The 19,445-nt window shown below is 33.1% G+C and overlaps 3 protein-coding genes and 1 long non-coding RNA gene across 17 annotated transcripts; 1 reads left to right on the plus strand and 3 right to left on the minus strand.

Moving 5' to 3' along the window:
* Window positions 1-2,481: 2,481 nt before the first annotated feature.
* On the minus strand, window positions 2,482-11,703 carry LOC126918332 (uncharacterized). Of its 4 annotated transcripts, none has more exons than XM_050726104.1 (11): window positions 11,561-11,703; window positions 10,356-10,507; window positions 10,130-10,288; window positions 9,145-9,557; window positions 8,588-9,065; window positions 8,164-8,504; window positions 7,890-8,095; window positions 7,519-7,804; window positions 7,299-7,438; window positions 7,025-7,174; window positions 2,482-5,912 (listed from the first exon to the last, which is right to left on the minus strand). In XM_050726104.1, the coding sequence occupies exons 2-11, from the start codon at window positions 10,476-10,478 to the stop codon at window positions 2,800-2,802; spliced, it is 5,409 nt and encodes a 1,802-aa protein (XP_050582061.1). In that variant the 5' UTR covers window positions 10,479-10,507; window positions 11,561-11,703; the 3' UTR covers window positions 2,482-2,799. The 4 variants fall into 4 exon arrangements, with proteins under 4 accessions (XP_050582061.1, XP_050582059.1, XP_050582060.1 ...); XM_050726102.1 differs by having other exon boundaries at window positions 7,890-8,098; XM_050726103.1 differs by lacking the exon at window positions 11,561-11,703 and adding an exon at window positions 11,396-11,552 and having other exon boundaries at window positions 7,890-8,098.
* Window positions 11,666-17,260, plus strand: LOC126918369 (uncharacterized). 11 transcript variants are annotated; one of them, XM_050726206.1, is made up of 13 exons: window positions 11,937-12,167; window positions 12,280-12,517; window positions 12,606-12,679; window positions 14,784-14,896; window positions 14,980-15,085; window positions 15,154-15,225; window positions 15,285-15,385; window positions 15,479-15,582; window positions 15,846-16,087; window positions 16,158-16,333; window positions 16,465-16,603; window positions 16,667-16,866; window positions 16,929-17,260. In XM_050726206.1, the coding sequence occupies exons 4-13, from the start codon at window positions 14,808-14,810 to the stop codon at window positions 17,149-17,151; spliced, it is 1,452 nt and encodes a 483-aa protein (XP_050582163.1). In that variant the 5' UTR covers window positions 11,937-12,167; window positions 12,280-12,517; window positions 12,606-12,679; window positions 14,784-14,807; the 3' UTR covers window positions 17,152-17,260. The 11 variants fall into 11 exon arrangements, with proteins under 11 accessions (XP_050582166.1, XP_050582163.1, XP_050582164.1 ...); XM_050726207.1 differs by lacking the exon at window positions 12,606-12,679 and having other exon boundaries at window positions 12,280-12,436; XM_050726209.1 differs by lacking the exons at window positions 11,937-12,167; window positions 12,280-12,517; window positions 12,606-12,679 and adding an exon at window positions 11,666-11,813.
* Window positions 12,757-13,682, minus strand: LOC126918425 (uncharacterized). The gene is made up of 2 exons (XR_007711326.1): window positions 13,591-13,682; window positions 12,757-13,161 (listed from the first exon to the last, which is right to left on the minus strand). It is a non-coding gene; the product is annotated as an uncharacterized LOC126918425 (long non-coding RNA).
* LOC126918407 (60S ribosomal protein L18) lies at window positions 17,251-18,798 on the minus strand. The gene is made up of 4 exons (XM_050726283.1): window positions 18,718-18,798; window positions 18,493-18,579; window positions 17,768-17,974; window positions 17,251-17,657 (listed from the first exon to the last, which is right to left on the minus strand). Exons 1-4 carry the CDS (start codon window positions 18,718-18,720, stop codon window positions 17,388-17,390), a joined length of 567 nt encoding a protein of 188 aa, XP_050582240.1. The 5' UTR covers window positions 18,721-18,798; the 3' UTR covers window positions 17,251-17,387.
* Between the last annotated feature and the right edge of the window lie 647 nt (window positions 18,799-19,445).

Below are 19,445 nucleotides of genomic sequence, written 5' to 3' on the forward strand. Positions count from 1 at the left end.
TCCACTTTTTGTTAATTTATATAATTTCGCTACATAAATTCATGATTAATGTTCAATTCTTAAATTCATTTATCACAAGAAGATGACACAAATAATAGTAAACTTTAAGGCAAATCTAAGAAACAGTATTTATAATATCACTTTTCTATATTTTTCAACTTACAGAGTTGATCAATGCGGCTTCTTCTAAACCGCTCATATGTATACAACTTGCTCGTGCTATTAGTTCTCAATATCTTTTTTTTTTTTCTTTTTTCTCTTTTCCTCTTTATTTTTCCTAAATAATAGATTTTTGATAGCAAAATAGGAAATGACAACGTTTAACCAATTTTTATACGCAATACACTGATGATAATGAATTTATATTCATTATCGTATGAATGCAATTAAATTCAATTTTAAAATTCAATTTTAGAATGAGAATTTCCACTTTTCCGTCCTTGTAACTACAGTAGCTCATAATAATATTTGAACACTTGTGGAAACTTTTTTGTGAATATATTGTATGTTTTATAAAAAAACATTTTGAAATTTTATTAACATTGCAATGAGACACGATTATTACGGTCATTAACAAGACGCAATAATTAGTGAGACTATCTTTAGTACTAAATGTATGTTTAAAACCATGATTCATACTGCATAATAATTTTTTACTAAGTGTTATGTTTGTAATAAATGTCTTGTTACTTTTATATATAGCTTTGGATTGATTTGGTTTTCAAATTTTACAAATGCAATCACGATACTGGTGTCACTACAATGATAGTGAAATTTTAAAAAGTTTCGTATATCGCACATAATATATTCATAAAGATACTACTGTACATTCTTTGCGTTAGGGCTGCACGTACTTATTACGTAAAAACTATATCAGATTAAAGAAATTTGTTCATTATATTGCCAATAAAAAGTAGTACAATTTTGATCTTCTCTATTCTCTTTCTCCAGAAAGTTTCATATCATTTATAAATAAAGATTCTTGGAACTAATAACGTGAAAATCCTTTAATAGTACTAATCGAAACGCAAGGCAGTCGCCGTATTAAAGAAGTATTTAAAGTGCTTAAATTATCGGTGAATGGCTACGAATCGATTCGTCCGTTTCATCTGAATTTCCTCGATCGTAATAAAAAGCTAGAACACTTCTCGTATGCACCACACGGACAACGTACAACGCATTCTCGTTCGACTCGACGTCGATGTAAGGCAGTCGGAACAGAAATCGCTATATGTGTTTCATTTTTTTTCTCTTTTTTTCTCGTTTTGATTTTCCTTTATATATCTATGTGTACGTATATATATATTTATATATACAGGGTGCATCACAATATGTGGAACCCACTGCAGGAGTGAACAAGGGGCACAAAAACAATGAAAAAAGTTCACATATGAACATGAGTCCGATCTGGCTTTCTTTCGAACTTATAGCCACTAATATTTCAATAATCCACAACTGTTCAATGAAATGACTACCTTCGTCGTGTCAAAGAATTTCGCAATTTTTCAAAAATTCCACGTGTACGTCGAATAATACAGATCGAGGATGGCCATTGAGTATGGACCATCTTCTATGAAAATAGGCAGTTATGGATTTAAAACGAAAAATGGCTATAAATTTGAAACAAGGTCAGATAAAACATACGTTGATATGAACCTTCCTCGTTGTTTTTATGCCTTCTGCCCACTCTTGAAGTAGGTCCCATATGATATACTTTGTATATAGAAGTTTTTTTTTTCTTATTTTAACACTTAACCAACCGAATAGGGAGATCTCCCCTCTGTGAAGAACATCGTTGCGTGATCGAACGGAGAGATCTTCCTTTTTGACTTTAGCAACGTGTTTTCTTTTTTTTTTTTTTTTTGTTATTATCAGTTATTGTTTACTTGGAATTGTTTCCAATTAATTGCGTCACTTTTCCTACTTTATAAAGTACGGTAAATAATAAAATACACCAATTTAGTGGTATTAAAATTAATTAACAATTATAAATAAATAAAGTTACAATCGAACGATACTACACTGCAACAAAATATTAAAATGCATTATAAATTTTTAATTTCACGCTCAACTCGTGTTATCTTCAATGTTTTTAATTTTACCTATATTTTTTTATACTTTTAATATATACTTTTAATTTAATATTTTGTATAAACAATATGTGAAATAAATAAAATCATTAACGCGGTGGAAACGTATAGCTCGCTGCGGCGCGCGCGGTTGGCTGAGTGTTAAGTGTGTATCGTGTATATGTGTGTGTGTGCGTGCGCGCGCGCGCGCGCTCACGTGTGTGTGTGTATTGTTTCCAATTGTTTATTTGTTCCACAAATTCAACTCGAATATTAATGGACGTAAATCCAATGATTACAGCCTTGCCCTTGTTATTATCATAGGAAATTTCATCGAGTGCCTCTAGAACGTTCTTTCATGTTGATTCTTTTCTAACGCGGTTACTAAATCAACATCTATATACTACTGCTATTTCTATTTGTTCGATAATTCCTCTTTTTTTTTTTTTAGAAAATATTTTCAAAAATACCAAATCTGACAAGATGCCAGACGCTTGTCGTTCCATGAAAAGGGAGCTACAGCTTGCTCCACTCGTGAAATGTGATTATATAACACGTGCTTCCTAAGATAATTGTTCTTCGATAAAACGAGCATGCTAACTTGATTAGAATGAAAATCGGAAACGCGTATTGTTCCCGGTTTATACTCCTGCTAATCAACCCCAGTTACTTGCATCAGGAGTATGTAAAGGGCAAGGCTGGCCCTAGGTACATCCATGCAATCCTCTACTCATCTGCGTTTTTTTTTCTTCGACCTATTGCCTTTCTTGGACGTGGCGCAAACCGAGGTATTCGTCACGCTCCTTTCAGCTGTCTCACAACCCGAATACTCTCCTTCGACGTTTGTGAGCACCACGTTTGGGTTCAATTCGTCCGAAGAAGTCGAACGTTCGGGCACGATCTCCTGCTCCGAATCGCTCCTCTTCTCTGGCTCGGTATCTCTTTCAGGTTCCGAGGAATCTTCTTTCGTAAACGTTGCACCTACCAACGGTTCAACGACATTCCACTTGTTTGAATCGTTTGGAACCTTTTCATCGATCTGGCTTACAGCTTCTAATTTGGAAACTTTCTCGGATGAGATGCTTTCACTTGCAGATGAGTTTGTCTCGTGCTCATTTTTAGTTTCCGACAAATTGGTCGGTAGATCCAGCTTTTTGTGAATCTTCTGTTCACCAATTTTCTTTCTCGTAGATTCGCTTTCTGTGGTGGAAACAGGTTTTTTTTTAACGATGGAACTCCCAGATCCTTCTGTTGCATGTACAGATGATTCTTCCACGGTTGTTTCCTTATCAGCTTCTTTCAATTGATTCGCCATCGTTAAGGATGGATCAGTCAAAGATTCCTCTTTTCGACAAATATTCCTTTCTTCATTACTCGCGTCTTCCGCTATTGGATCGAGGCTAGATTCCTTCTTTGTCTCATTCTCAGCAGAGAAAGTATTTTTCTTCTTGACGATAGAGCTCCAGGAAATTTCCTCTTCAGGATATAATTCCAAGTTACCCTCTCGAACTTTGTCTACCATCTGAGAATTCGAACTCTTTTTGTCTAAATTCTTTCTCAACGAAGATTCGTGTATCTTCTTCTTCAAAGACTCTATTTTCTCCAAGATAGGTGTGCACGACGAGACTTCGATAGGATTGAACGATTCGGTTTTCAGCTTATCATCCTCGACTTTATCTTCTCCTCGCGTTTCTGACTCAGCCACGGGAGAACCACTTTTCTTCTTTACTACAGCGCTCCAGGAAAATTCAGGCAACGGCTCTTGCGAGCTTGATTCCTTCGAAACATCTTCGACAGGTTTTACAGGCTCGATGGAAGCTTCGGAAATTTGTACGTTGCTTTCGTTGGTGGCTTTCTTACTCTTCCGATACCTCTTCATACGAGTCCCACAGACCTCGGGTCCAGCGAGGATCTTACATTCAGAAACGGATGTAGTATCGATTAGTACTTTCATCTCAGCTTTCTGCATCGCGTCGATGTCGATTATCTCGATTCCTGCTTGCGATCGTTTGGATGCGACGTTTGAAGGAGATGTTTTAGCAGAACGAACCTTAGTTTTTCTTAGTGGACTAACATTTTCAGTAGCCGGGATATCTTTCGCGTTATCAGATTCTTCCAATTCCTCTTTTCTCTCTGTACTCTTATTCTTCCAACTGTCAACCGGTTTAAAGATTACAGTCACATCAGCATCCGATGTGTCGCTTTCGATCACCACGATATCCTTTGCCTTCTTAACATTCTTAGATGCCAACGCTGATTCTGCTGTAATCTCCTGAGATCCCTTCGTACTTCTTTCACACGCATCCTTAGCTCTTTCAGATGGTACATCATAGACGTCCGAATGGTGTATGTGTTCCATATCGTCGTCAAACGATGAAGGTTTACTCCTTGTCGTGGTCGATTCAATATCGCTAGCTTTACTAATTTCAAACTTCGGATCATCTTTGCAAATTTTGTCAGACGTTTCTACTAGTTCAGAAGCATGTATGTACTCTATATCGTCATCAGATATCGTATTCTTGCTGTTCTTTCTCTGCATAACAGGCGAAGAACCTGCGCAACTTATCACGTCCACGCATTTATCGCTGTCGATGCATTCAGCCTGCTGTAATTGAGCGATCTCGGAGCTTTGGATATGTTCAATGTCTTCGTCGGACTGAATCGAAGCACCATGTTTATTGCAACAAGGTGTATCGACGATGTGATATTCACTGGAACTGAAATCCGAGTCCGATGTCGATGATTTATATTTATCGGTTTCTTTAGTTGATACATCCGCACTTATAGTCGGCTTGAAATCTTCCTTCTTACCGGTTTCTTCGATCACAACATCCATTTCTATGATCGGCTCTACCTGCTTCATCGAACTTTTGCTTTCCACAAGAAATTCAACTTTTTCTTTGTAATTTTGAGCCGTGGAAGACTTTGATTTGTTTTTACATTTCCCAATTACAGTTTCTTTCGAATACTCTCTGCTTTTACTTTCAGAATTTTTACTGTCCGTATCTTCGATCACGCTTTTTTCGCATCCTTCCTTCTGGCTGCAATTATTACTAGAATAGTCGCAAGTAATGTCTTCAATAATGATACTATCTCCGTGTTCTTTTAGAATATACTTCTTAGTCCCGGTTCGTTTACTAGAGCATGCAGAGGACCCGATCTTCTCCGACTTCTTCGCAACCTTTTCAAACTCGCAAATTTTTTTACTCTCAGTTTTACAATGCACCGACGTATTCTTTTTTTCATGAGCTACCTTATTTTCCATCAAAACTACATTATCCTCATCATAGTTGACTACGTACTGTGCCTCGGATACGTTCCTCTCGTGAGCCCCTCTGTCTTCCCTTTTATCAATTTTCCTGCACCAAGCAGCTTCCTTTGCCTGGGTCATAGGACTGCTGGGGATTTCACCCTGTTCTACGCACAAACTCAAACTGGTCGGTACATCGCGGAAGGCTTCTTCTTTCTCGAAATCGATAGTAGAGTTCCCAGGGTTCGTAATGGAAGCGATCTCGACGCACAACGCTTTTCTCTCCTTTACCTCATAGATGTTCTCATCCGGCACGCTGTCGATCGCAGGCTCGCCAGCTGAGCGCATTTCCGCGCAGATCTCGGTGAGATCGCGCAGAGTTTGACTCTCCGGCTCGAAATCGCCGAGAGAAGCCGGACCTTCTTCGGCGCACACGCTCCTAGGTGGTTCCGGCACGTGGCTCTCCTCCGCGAAATCGAACTCCTGACTGGAGTTAATGTCCTCCTCATCGGCCGATACAGTAATCACGGTGCCCAGAGGGTTGACGACTTTAGTTACCGGTTGACCCACCCTCTCAAATACCGATCGCCTCCCTAGTAACAGAAAAAGCCGTTGGCAGGTATCAATATCGAGTCACAATATCTCCCTTGTTTGTTTTTCTGTTTGGCCTTTTTTATGAGATGCATCGCCTGAGGTATAATAAGGTATTACTGTTCTCGATACGGTTCGGCAATGGAGAGAGATTTTAAGTGACATCATCGAATACTAATTCAAATGTTGCATCATGAGGAAATACAGAGTTACGAGAACGGGGTACGTGAAAGATAAAGAGAGAAAGAGAGAAAATAAAAGAGTAATTAATCTTGACTTCTAATGTAAAGCTGATATATATACTCGATCCGAGTCGTCACACTGCACACCACAAAAACACAAACTTCACGTCACAATATACGTGTCGAGATCAAATGATACATTATAAAGAGAACAAGTTAGAACAGTTGCTTTCAACCTATGTAATTTCTTTCGTGTTCAGGAAAAGATTCTTATAGGATTAGTAACTATAACTGCCCGCAGCTATTCGCAACTGTTTACCTCGACTTAAAGGGTAGACGTTGATAAAATGTATCGTTGTTAGTGATTAGATGTAGTATCGATAAAGGGGAGGGGGGGAAACGGAGATACCTGCCTCTGGCCAGTTCTGTATCCACACAAACTTACAATCTAACAATCATCCGTCACCAAATGCAGAAAGCACGAGTATCGTATCAATATTTAAAAATACGTGCTTGGAAAAATTATCAAATACTCCCACAAATTCAAATTACAAGTTTCTAGAATAAAGTAAAACGTGATCTATATTTTGCGTTTTACAATTTTTCCCATCAAGACGTAATTGAAATCAGTGATGATCGTTTAAACAGATAAAATTAATTTAGTCGCGTTGGAATTAACTTTACTGCATTTAGCAGGAAGATCTTCACGATTGCAAGAACCGTAAATTCAAGAATCTATTAAAATCGCGTATTTGAGGCACTCAGAAATATAAGTTTCCAAATATCCAAATCATATAAAATGCTTTCGTTCTTCTTACTAATCAAAACAATGTATGGAAATTTTACGAAATATCGGCAATTGGGATATATCAGGATTCGTGATCTTCTACTTCAAAACAAAGCATCACAAGTTCCATGTAATGATTACTTACCTGGAGCACGGTGTGGTGCGATCGATGTCTCTAGCATAGCTTCGGCCAAATCTTCTCTCAATTGATTTTCACCACTGCCAACACCAGCATTTTCACTATCTAAGGGATCACCATACGCTTCCATAAATCTTGGAGACTGCTCATAACTGCCTAAACAATAAAAGGAATCCACATGAACGTGCAGTACAAATATTAAATGAATTGAATACAAATTTAATCTTAACAACAAAAATAAATATGCTAATATAATATTTAATAAATAATATAAACTTACTTCCTGATCCATCAATGACCACAGGTACCAATGATCTGGATGCAGCATGCGGCATATTGACTGGATTTGATCTCGCAGGACGAGATCCACCGGTTACTCCAATTTCAATAGCCTCTGCTTCGACAAGATTCACAGTAGCTCTACATTAATAAAATTTTATTGTAATGATGTTATAATTTTAAAAACAATGTTACATATGTTACATCTCTAGAAAACTGACCCACTAGTTGCATTATAAGTTTTAAAAACAAACTGAGGTCCCATCCAAAGTCGCCTATGTGGACCAGCGTGTGTTACAATTTCTACTTGACTTAACCAACGATCCTCCGCTAAATCGCCATCTTGAATGTCTTTCGGTATAATATTGACATTTAGTAAAGGGCTAGACGTTGGCAAAGGTGGTACAATCTCTAAAGAATTCGGAGATCTTAGAAGAGGCCATTGACCTTTGGCTTCGACCTCTAATTCTATCATCGTATCGTCACATACTTTTTCTTTTGGTATACCTAAAATGTGTCATTAAATAGTACTTATATATTATAATAAATATATATTGACATTAATCCTGACTTAAATTAATATTTTATTCACCTGCAGCTGGTTTTGGTTCTAAATCATATTGTATCATATTTCCGTGACATGCCATAATAAACAAAGAATCAACTGCTCTCTTCATAACTTTTGCAGTAGATTCCCTTTGCGCATACATCCAAGCTCTCGGAGGTGCAAAACAAGCACATATTTTTAATGGTAATGTTCCACTATCGTCCGAGTGCAGTCGTTGTCGTTGCTGTGGCCTGCTATATAATATACGATAAATAAATTTACCCAATAATAGTAAATTCCGTAGATAATTAATAATTACCTTTGTTGAACTTGACTGTTTATGTGATTTAATGAAGATGGTTGTCGTATCTGTGCAAGAGGATGTAGTACAGTTGGATGAGGGTACGGAGGGAGTCTTGGGTTAGAATATGGATACACTGATAAAGGCAACTCTGTATGAGATACGGGAGAATGAGATCTGGTGCCGTCGTCCATTAAACCTGCACTTCTATGAAATCTTGAAAGTCTATTTACAACATGAGGTGTGGAATGAGTTCGTATTCCTACTGGTCCACCATATGGTGCAACAGGAAACACATGAGTAGTGCCCCGCACAGTTGATATCGCAGCCCATCGAGTATCACTCGAAAAAGCCATATCCTATTATAATAAAACACAAATCTTTAAAATACATAAAGTCTTAAAAGCACAGACATTAAAATTTGATTTAAAGAGATATGTACCTGCACTTTCGCAGTAGTATCTCCACGATGTAGAATATACAAATGATGTACTGCTGCCAAAGTGGGACCACCTGGATGTGGCTGAATTCTAAATACATGAAAATCATGCCCCCTTTTGTCAGCGGTCATTAGCAATGCACCACTTAAATCAAAAGTCATAGCAACGATTGCATCACTATGGGCAGTAAAATGAGCAACGACAGTCTCTATATTCGCATCGTCTAATTCTTTCTCCTCTTTTGCTGCTTGGAGATCTAATATCGTAATCACTCCTGGTTGAGTTACATCACTGCTGGTATTATTAATGACTACTGGTGATACTGAATTGCCAGTTAAACTGGATGCAACTGTTTCTCCTAAACCACGCAATCCTTTTCCTAAAGATTTTGCCGCATATAGAACAGTTGCTGTATAACTTTGAACTCCTTCACTTTCGCAACCACCGCTACTTCTTTTTGCTGGTAGTAACTTTTTTTCGCTAAAAATATTTTCTATTATAACAAAACGTAATTTACTTTAAATAACTGCTAAGATTTTATAATCGTGGGTATTTTTACCTGTAAGCAAGCCATCTTGTGCCTAAAGTAACAGGATTTGGATTTGGACCAGGACTGGCATAGCAAGTAGTAACTGTTAATACATCTTCCAATGTTCGAGCATCGAATACCGCGATCTTTTCTAAAAATGTTACTACTATGGATCGTTTATTTACCAAAATGTCACAAACAGGATTTTTAAATTTTATGCTTTTAGCTTGTTCCCCAGTTTTTAATGAAATGAAACTAATGTTGCAAAATTGTGGTCCAGGTCCAGCTGAATCACATATTGCTACCATTGGCCGTTTCAATTCAAACAAATCAACATGTTCATCATCAGTCTTTGGATTTGGTAAAATTCTCAGAGTACGAACAACACCTTGTCGCCATGATAACACTTCAGTTCCTTCTCCAGTTGCTGCTATTAACCATACCTATATTAAATAATATTTGTTACTTTGACTTTACAATATCACTTTTAAAACAACATTATAATATAAGATACAACATTATATTCTATAATAATTATGAGTTTTCTAAACAAAGTTTAAAGCATAAATGCTCAACTTAAATATATGAATTCTTTTATATCATCAAACTTCAAATATCATATTATTATCTCTGCAAACTACATGTACCTTGTTATTTTGATAATGAATGTGCTTGTTTACATATTATGCCTCCTAAATAAAATAAGATTCAAGTCATTCATAAACACAGACACAGTTTTAAAACTACTACACAAGAACAGTGTTCTATAATTAGAAACTTGATAAATCTATAAAGACCCTTCATGCTCAGTATCTAATATGTACACTTAACTTAAATCATATTTCAATTGATACATATTCATACATGTTCTTTGAAGGATATTTCCTACTTTAAGACTGTCTAAATTGCATGTAACTTTTAAAAAACACCAAAGACATTGCAAAAAATTATTTTAACACGCAATCTTTTGCACAAGTAATGTAAATACTTAAAGGACAAGTGAACAAGATCAAACCTGAACTCCAGTTGTATAGCCAAGTACCAATAATAAAGGTGGTGTATTAGAGCCTTCATTGTAGTCTGGATACAGGGTAGGATCATTAATGTCTGCATACTCAAACCTTGCCCATGATATAGACTCTTTGTTCTCAGAATTTGGTGTGCCAGTATAAGCCTATATTTAAACAATGTAATATATATCTTAATAGAAGATCATCAACAGAATATTTTAATGTACCAACCTGTGGAACAATATCATTAATTATTCCTGCAACACTATCTATAATTGAACGATCAACTATTGGCTGAGGTGATACAACTTGTACTCCTTTATGCACACCACGCCTTGGAGAGTCTGCAGACATTTTTTCTTTCCCAAACTGAATATTTTTACCTAACAATAAATACATATAAAGCAATATTAACTACAAGAATAATTACATAATCATTTATAATATTTAATAAGTCACGAAGAAAAGAAAATTATATTAATATCGTTATGGATGAATATATGGAAACAATATTGTACATTTATTTTTATTATATTTATTATTATAAAAATATAATGATCAAATAATTTTTAATAATTTCCACAAACAATAAATGAACTGTAATCTTAATAAACTCAATATTTTGTGTCGTTAAATCTTCTCATTAAAAATTTATTTAAAGTTAACAAAAATCACTATATAACAAGGTCGTATTTCAATTATAAATATCTCTAAAGAAACATAATTTAAATTTATGATACATTACGTACATTGTGTTAATATAAAACAGAAAAACTTGTAAATTTAAAGACCAAAATATCACATTATATAAACCTAAAACAGGTATTTAAATTAAAAAGTATAGTAATGTGCAAAAAATATAGATTAAGAATCTGTATACATTACGTATTCATAATTTATTTGCATAAATATCAAATATATGCAACACACATTTCTATTAATAATAATATGAGATATAACAGATAAAAATTAAGCGAAACGACGAAATAAATAATTAATCAAAGATATTGTTATTTGTATAAGGAATTTACGAAATATAATATCTGTATATTTGATAATATAAAAATGAGTAACAAAAAAGTAGTGGAAGAATCTATTTTACTTATTAAAGAATATTACACAATCCAACTACAGCTGTTCGTCGTGTACACTCAGGGACGATTAGTAAAAAAGAAACACAAATGTCGAAAGACGATGAAACGAAAACTTTCATGATCTCTGTTGCAATAATACAAATATATTAAATTTGAATAAAATAAATGAACACTAACATTAAAATAACGACCCTGACATTTCGTAGAACAAAGGGGTAGAATGAAGTTTCTCACAACAAAGCTATCTCTCCTTTCCCGACCGTCGTTATTATTTGTCTTACAAGCAAATTTTTTCCGTTTCGATCGTTTTTGGATTAACAGCAAATAGAATCTCCGATTTACCTCGCCATAAAATTGTATTTTCATACTGGGAAGCTCGCCATCTCTGAGACGACCTTCTACTGCGTCATTCTGTAAGTGACTGACACAACACAACCAGAAAACGATAGTGATGTCACCCCGCCCGCGAAACGTTAATCTTTTTGTTCGAAATATTCAAGCGCGTCGATGGTGTTCCTTATTGCAAGAGATCGTCAGATCCGCTCTCCGCTTTGACGCGCCGACGAGGTTCTCCCGAAAAATCGTTCGTTAAAAGGTATCACGTATCATAACTACTGTAATGGTCAGATTCGTTGAAAATACGAAAACAATAATCAGCTGATTCAGATAAGGAAATGGTAGGAAAGGAGGGGAGAATAAGAGAAAAGCGAACTCTAATACTCGTATCTAAAATACATCTAGATGGCGTAATCGATGTTCACATTTCATTTTATCTGTATTGTTAACGGTAAATGTGTATGCAAAGTATATAAATGGATGATTGCGTGTTAATCATATCTTTTGTTTTAATGGAAAAACTATTTAAACTAAAACTACATAGCTCTACATTGATTATAAACAACAGAATTTTTCATAACATCTTTCTCAATCCTAGAATGCAAGAAAAAATGTAAGTTATGAAGATTAACATAAGAATGTTGAAAATATTAAAAGGACTATTCTAATAAATAAATTAAATATACATTAATGTAAAACGTAAATAATTTTATTTATTATTATAGTGGTAACACTGCACAAGTTTGTATTGTACAACCTGAAATGTTATGCTGCTAAAATATCTGAATATCATAAAATGAAATTATCATCTTTATCACGTTTTATTATTATGTCTTAAAGTGCTGATTAAATATTTAATATAACACAACAAAATGCCATGATGTTAGTGAGGAATATAATATAAAGTTATATATTTTGTGTAACATAAGCTACCATTGAAAGAAATTATGAATATATACATATGTATGTATATTGTATCAATCGATGCATTATTTTCTACGTGGAGACTGATGCATTCATTAGTGTTTTATCATAAAAATTACTTTACAAGAGCGGTGTTTTTATAAAATTCCATCACTTGATGCTAACGCCACCTAGGAGTACAATACTATTTAAATTGAATCGGTATGTCCACAATATACATACATAATAATTCATAACAGTTTTTATTTAAGGAGTTACAATAACAAATTTAAGCTTCATATTTAATCAAGCCTATAATTTTCAAAAAATGAATAAAAATAATTTTTTATATACATTTTATTTTATTCTATATTATTGTATTCTTAAGAGATATCGCTAATTTTAACTGAGCTGTTGAAGTAATTACTTCAAGAAAAACTCTACACCTCTTCTTTTGTATATCCGTGACCTGGAGATCGTTGTTATGAAGAGAATACAATATAGAAATAAGGAGAGGTCCATATTATTGTACCCTTGAATATAAATTTTGTTTTGGTTTATAAGGTCTAGAAACAGAAGAGCTATAAGTAGATTTCTGTTGCTGTTTCTTGTAGCCTTCAGCTAGAGCTACAAGGTTAACATTTGGTAATGTCCTTTTTGCTATAAATATATGCTATCATAGCTTCTTCTATTATATTGTAACACTGTAAGAGTGAGGATCTGGATCAGCATACACTATACCTGTACTTATACCTATACTTATTTCAATATATTTTCTATTATAAATTCATCCACTCGTTCCTCTATCAGACAACCTCAACATGAGCAATTTTAGCGTGTCTATATTGCGTGTTACTTCATAATTATGTCATTATTTAGCAAACAGAAGTAAAACTTATAGACACGAACATTTTACATGCTATATAATTATATGACAAAACGTAAATTTAAGAGGGAGAAAGATATAAATGTATACAATTTTTAGTGGAACATATTTCATTTTTTCACTGATTATGTAGATGAATTTGGGAAGCAAAAATTTCAGATACGTATTCTCTTTTTTCAAAAATTATTAAACGTAAAAGTTATAAGCAATTAAAAATTAAACAATCCGAACGTTTCGGATCACGTACCGAATATACCCGAAGAACATCGTAACGTCACAAGTGTGCAACGGCGCTACACAACTCGCTTTCTTAATTCGCTATACAACACCACACTGGCGCGCGTACACATCAGAGCATGGTCGAATACGTATACGATCATGCAGAAAGGCATACTCGTGACATCACAAGGATAGATGGCAATCAAGAAACGCGCATTTCAACGCCGCTCAGTTATCAGCAAAGTTTTAATTTATTTACTTTGATTCTTGATTTATTAAGTAAATATATGTAACAAAAACATGACCTAATTGTTTTTAATAATTCAAAGTTTTGTTTTCAGTAGTATTTTTAACCAAAACGACTGCAATAACCGGAATTAAAATATACATTTCCTAAAATAAAATATAAAATCAAATAGAGAAAAATTTTTCCACAAGAAAATTTCTTCACGAAAAGGAAAGGAAAGTGAATTTCTATCATAAAATAATACGGAAGTAATATATTACACGCGGTCTCGCTATCCATCATTCAAATAGAAAAGAAAGAAATAGCTTTCCTGCTGTCTCATAATCGATTTAATATGTGCAATGATTAAATTTATATCTTTTGACAGGAGCTTCATAATGTAGTAGGTTTATCGTGCAACTATTCATGCAGCTCGATAAATCGTGCTACCTTATGAACCATAGTACCGATACACGCAGTTATAATTGTAAAATTTAGAGCAACATTAATATTTCATGTCGGTAGGAAAACGTAGGAAATTCTTGCGGTATTATCCTTAGGCTAATAGTGTACTGTAATTATCTGTGCGTGTATTTGTGCAGCGAGAAGCCAACTTAATCGGTAGAGTTTGCGTGTTCTCCATGTCACCGATGTCCCCGTGCAATAAATCGGAAGGGAATGGTCCTCCTCCGAGATATTCCGTTATTACAGTTCCTGCCTGCACTTCATTCGAGACAGATCAAAGGAATAGTAACTTAAATCCAGTGTTATTAAAAAACAAAATATCTTGATTTTAAAAAAGTTTAATATACTTCAAACATGATGAGACGAAAAAGGGTACCTTGCTCTTTACCCGCGTTCTTCCGATTATTGCAAATTATAATTAATTTTTAAATTCCATTCCGTTTATGTACTTTAGTGAAATGATTTAAAATCTTCGATCATTAAATAGATTACTATTAGAGTTTGAGAACTCAAAAATTATTTTTTTATAGGGTGGTTTAAGGACTGCGCGAAAGATGGCTAAAAAGACAACACCGGCGGCATTACAAACTGAAATTTCTAATAACGAGGAATGGGAGAAGCTTCTTACAAAACCAGGGTTAATAGGAATGTATAAGTCACCTATTTAAAACTGAGCTTGAATAGAAACTTAAAAAATGTTACGTGTAAAGTTTTTAATAACCTTTCAGTGGTCGACATATATTCAGAATGGAGTGGACCCTGCACAGGGATGGTAAGCACTCTTAAAAAAATCAAAATGGAAATTGGAGGAGATACGTTGAGCTACGCCATGGTAATTTTATAATTGTAAAGAATTATAGATGTTAAGTATATAATTACTGTGTATTACTATAAATATAGGCAATGTGCGATTATATTACGAACTTAGAACGTTTTCAAGGGAAAAGTGAACCAACATGGATGTTCATACACGTAAGTTTAATATATAATTAAGATAAATTTTAAAGCTACAATGAATGCAATCCTACTAGAATGGTCGGATGGTAAATCTTATATTTGGTGCTGACTGCCCACAATTATTAAAAGTATTAACAATGGAATTGCAACGAGTACAAAATAACGAGGAACACGAGTATGTAAAATACATAATTTTTAATAAAACAAGTAGCTATTAAAAATTAGCATTGTTTAAATAAAAGTTATTAAAATAAACGTACACGTGTAGGTTTTCTTTAGATGTATCGGAAAGAGGTCCAGAAGAAATGAAACGATTAAAAATTATTGAAGAAACTAGAATAGCTAAAGAAACTGCAAAGAAGGCTCGAAAAGGTTTCGCAAGATCTCTCGTAAAAAAGATACAGATATATTACTATAACGATTACCTTGCACGCACACACAAACAGATCATTATTTCTTTATTTTCAATTTTATATAAAGAAAATTTGTTTATTGTCCTGGAGCCACATAATGCACGCTTTATTTTTTAATTGGTTATTAGATATATATATATATATATATATAATACTACAATGAAATGTCTAATTTTCACTATTTGTAATAATAAATTTTCGTGTAATTTCTATTTAATATAGAAGCGGAAGGTATAGCACGATATGAAGCCGAAATGTTGTATCTGACTACTTCACTAAGCAAAGAAACTTGCCTTTTACTTTTTCCGTGGGTTTTTAAGGATGAAGAATGTCATAAAAGAGATAAAAGATCTAGCCCTCCGTACATAGAATTGGTTGAAGAAATACTAATAGGAAATTACACTGTCGAACAAGAAATACGAAAACGACTCGATGAAGACATTCTATCTACGATGTTTAATGAAGTAATATATTTAATATGTCACTAACAAAAATTATTCAAAAGCAGACTTTCCAAATTAAACAATTTTACAGTCTAATTACGTATTATCATCAAATGCTAAACAACTACTTCTAGATGGGAAATGTATGTTTATGCGATTAAAAGTTAGCGAAACAAAGCCAGAAATTGATGTTCATAAATACTTGTTAAATCTTTTATTTGGAGAACCGGAATTACCCAATACGGAAACAATTCTTACTGAAGAATGGTATGTAAATACGTAGAACATATAATACTTAAAATTATATATCTTTCATAATAATACAATTTGTGGTAGGACAATTCTAAAATTAACTTTCACATTAATCCAAATTTAAGCAACTTCCTCCTTTTCTTCAGTTACGCTGGTCGACATCGCCCTGCGTATATAACAAGCGAAAATGAAATTTTTCCAATCGTATGGACACCACCAAATTGTCGAAATAAGGCAATTGTTTTTCGTACTATTTTTCCAACATATACCAATACTACATATCACGTAAGTTTTAAATTTTAATATGTCTAAAATAAATATTATATGTCACGTATTATAATTTTAAAGTATGAAGATAAAACTACGAAGGTACCTATAGTAGTATTCAAATATGACTACATGAGAAAGAATGAGCTGAAAATGGTTTTACAAGAATTTGAAGACGAAGTAGTTAACTTTGGCATTTTTGAATCTGATAAGCCACTAGAAGCAAAACTTATAGCAAAGAATATTACGGAATTTGAATTGAATACAAAAGAAAGAACAGGGTAAATATTAAGAAAAATTTGAAATTTATAATTAAAAATAAAAATGTAATGTTGATTTTCAGATACGAGATATTTGTATGTGTTGTAAAAAAAGTAGAATGTGAAGCGTTTTTAGGATTTGCAGGTATTGGACCTTATCATGTAAGTGAAAATCTGGAAAAGGGCATAGAGGAATCAAAACAATACTTCCCAGATGTTACTGCTTCCGAAGAAACACAATCAGACGACGAAGAAAAACCGGAAGAGTTAATAGAAAATACGGAAGAAAACAAAAATGGAACATGAAATATTACTTACAGGTGTATCTAAATTTGCATCTTATTTGAAATTATAATTTCAATTGTACGTTTCATAAAAAGTGAAGGAATTAATAATATATAAAAATATTGTTATGGAGCCAACATTTATTTTCCAGCCACCTAAACTTGCTATATGAAAGAATGTAGAAATAGACAAACTGTCTAAATATTGCAAGTCAATGTAAGGTTATGGTACAATAAACGATGGCAAATAAACAAAATTTATTTTTTATAACCACAGCTACGCCTACGTCCTCTTGCCCTCTCAAATTTTCGACCCTTTGAGCGTACTAATGGTTTTGTATGAGAGTGTGGTACACCAGGTGCAGGTCCAAAGTGTTTCACTGCTTCACGAGCTTTACGACGACCTTGCATTAAAACTGTTCGTTCTCCAATAGGTGTACGTAATGCCAATTGATCAAAAGTGATCAATTCACCTCCAGCTTTTAATATACGTGCTCTAGCTCTTTCCGTAACACGTAGAGCACAAACCTATAAAAAATTATGAAATTATACATTAATAATTTTTTCAAGCAAATACAAAACATATTTTATTTATACAAACTCAAAATTAAATTCTGATAATTATTTCTATTGCTTACTGTAAGTTTAGGAATTTCAAAAATCCTAGCATCATCTGTCACTGTACCAACAATTACTGCAATAGCATTTTCTCGTCCAGGTTTCTTCATAAACCTGACAATACGTGCAAGAGATATGGGAGGACGGTGTATTTTACTCATAAAAAGTCTCTTAAGAACAATTTTATTAAACTTAGAATTTGTACGTCTTGCCAGAAAACGGTAAAGCTATAACAAAAATAAAACCATATACTTCTATATTATTATTGTATAAAAAGATACTTTGATAAAAAATCACAATAATGTTTTACCAGTTTCATTACAAAATTATAAAAAAAAAACAATACAAACTTTGCATTAAAACACAATAATATATAATTTCTTAATAAGAAATATGAACTTTTATAAACTTTCTGAGTAGCATTGTGTCAGCTAATATAATCGTCTTTTATATAAAGAAAAAAGACGGAATAGGAAAGTTGACTAAATTTTTCTAGCGAACGTTCAAATTGGATCAGACTATAACAGTACTGACACAGAGTGCGGTTCGCAAAAAAATTTATCTGTTTCAAAACTCACGTGTTTATGACAACAATATAATATTAGATCAGTTGTAATACACAATTAACTTTCAATACAAGTTACAAGAGTGGCGTTAGTTTGTAAATAAAATACAGAATACAACTGGTACAAAATTAAAGGTAATAAAAAATATATATATTTAGAAATGCATGTAAAACACTTACTTTGACGAGAAGTCGTAAGTAGACATCTTGCGATTTAGGTTCTGTGCGCCGAACCTTCCTATCGTGTTTATGATTTATATCGATACCCTGTAAAGAAAATAATTTCGGTTAACTTTCTTTAACATTTTTCAAATTTAACAAAGAACTTTATTTATATCGATTAACACAGATAAATCAAAATTCTATTGATTTTATAAATATAACAATGCCACTGCACCACCCTACCATTTTGATACACCGGAAAAGAAACAGACGAGCTTATAGACAAATCGGATAGACACGTGTAAACGGATGTCCAAGGGGGCGCTGTTAGAGAATGCAAAATTGGCACAATGAATACTAACTATGTAAAAACTATGGAGTGAACAACTTAATGTATAAATTTATATTAATTTTTCATCCAAATGAAAGTAGAAATAAACTTAAAAATAAACAAATTTATTCATCTTTACATAAATCTAGATTAGTAATTTTGATGCGTATATAAATGTATCACTAAATCAGAATTGCCAAGATAAAGAAAAAAAATTATTTAATATAAATTTTAGAAATTACTATATACAATCGTTAAAAATATATATATAACTTTTTTTAAAACATAAACTTTTACATGAAGAGATAAAACAATCATTTTTTAAATATTTAATTTAAGCTACGTACAATATTCAGTAATGTGCTTAGTATATTATACATACATATGTTTGGATACGGTTTAAATTAATGTAAATTAGATTGTTATTGTTTTTTTAATTTATTTTTTGAAGAAATTAATTTATAATTTTCACTCGATATTATTTATATAGAAATAAATTAATTTCTAAAAGGAAATGTATTTGTTTCATTTGATAAAAGCAGTAAATAAGATGGAAACAAGTTCTATACATTTTCAATTTGATTAACTATAAATACATTTATATATATATATATATGTACAACTAGAACAATTTTTTTAC

The sequence above is a fragment of the Bombus affinis genome, chromosome 7 (genome assembly GCF_024516045.1).
Source record: "Bombus affinis isolate iyBomAffi1 chromosome 7, iyBomAffi1.2, whole genome shotgun sequence".
Taxonomy (NCBI): domain Eukaryota; kingdom Metazoa; phylum Arthropoda; class Insecta; order Hymenoptera; family Apidae; genus Bombus; species Bombus affinis.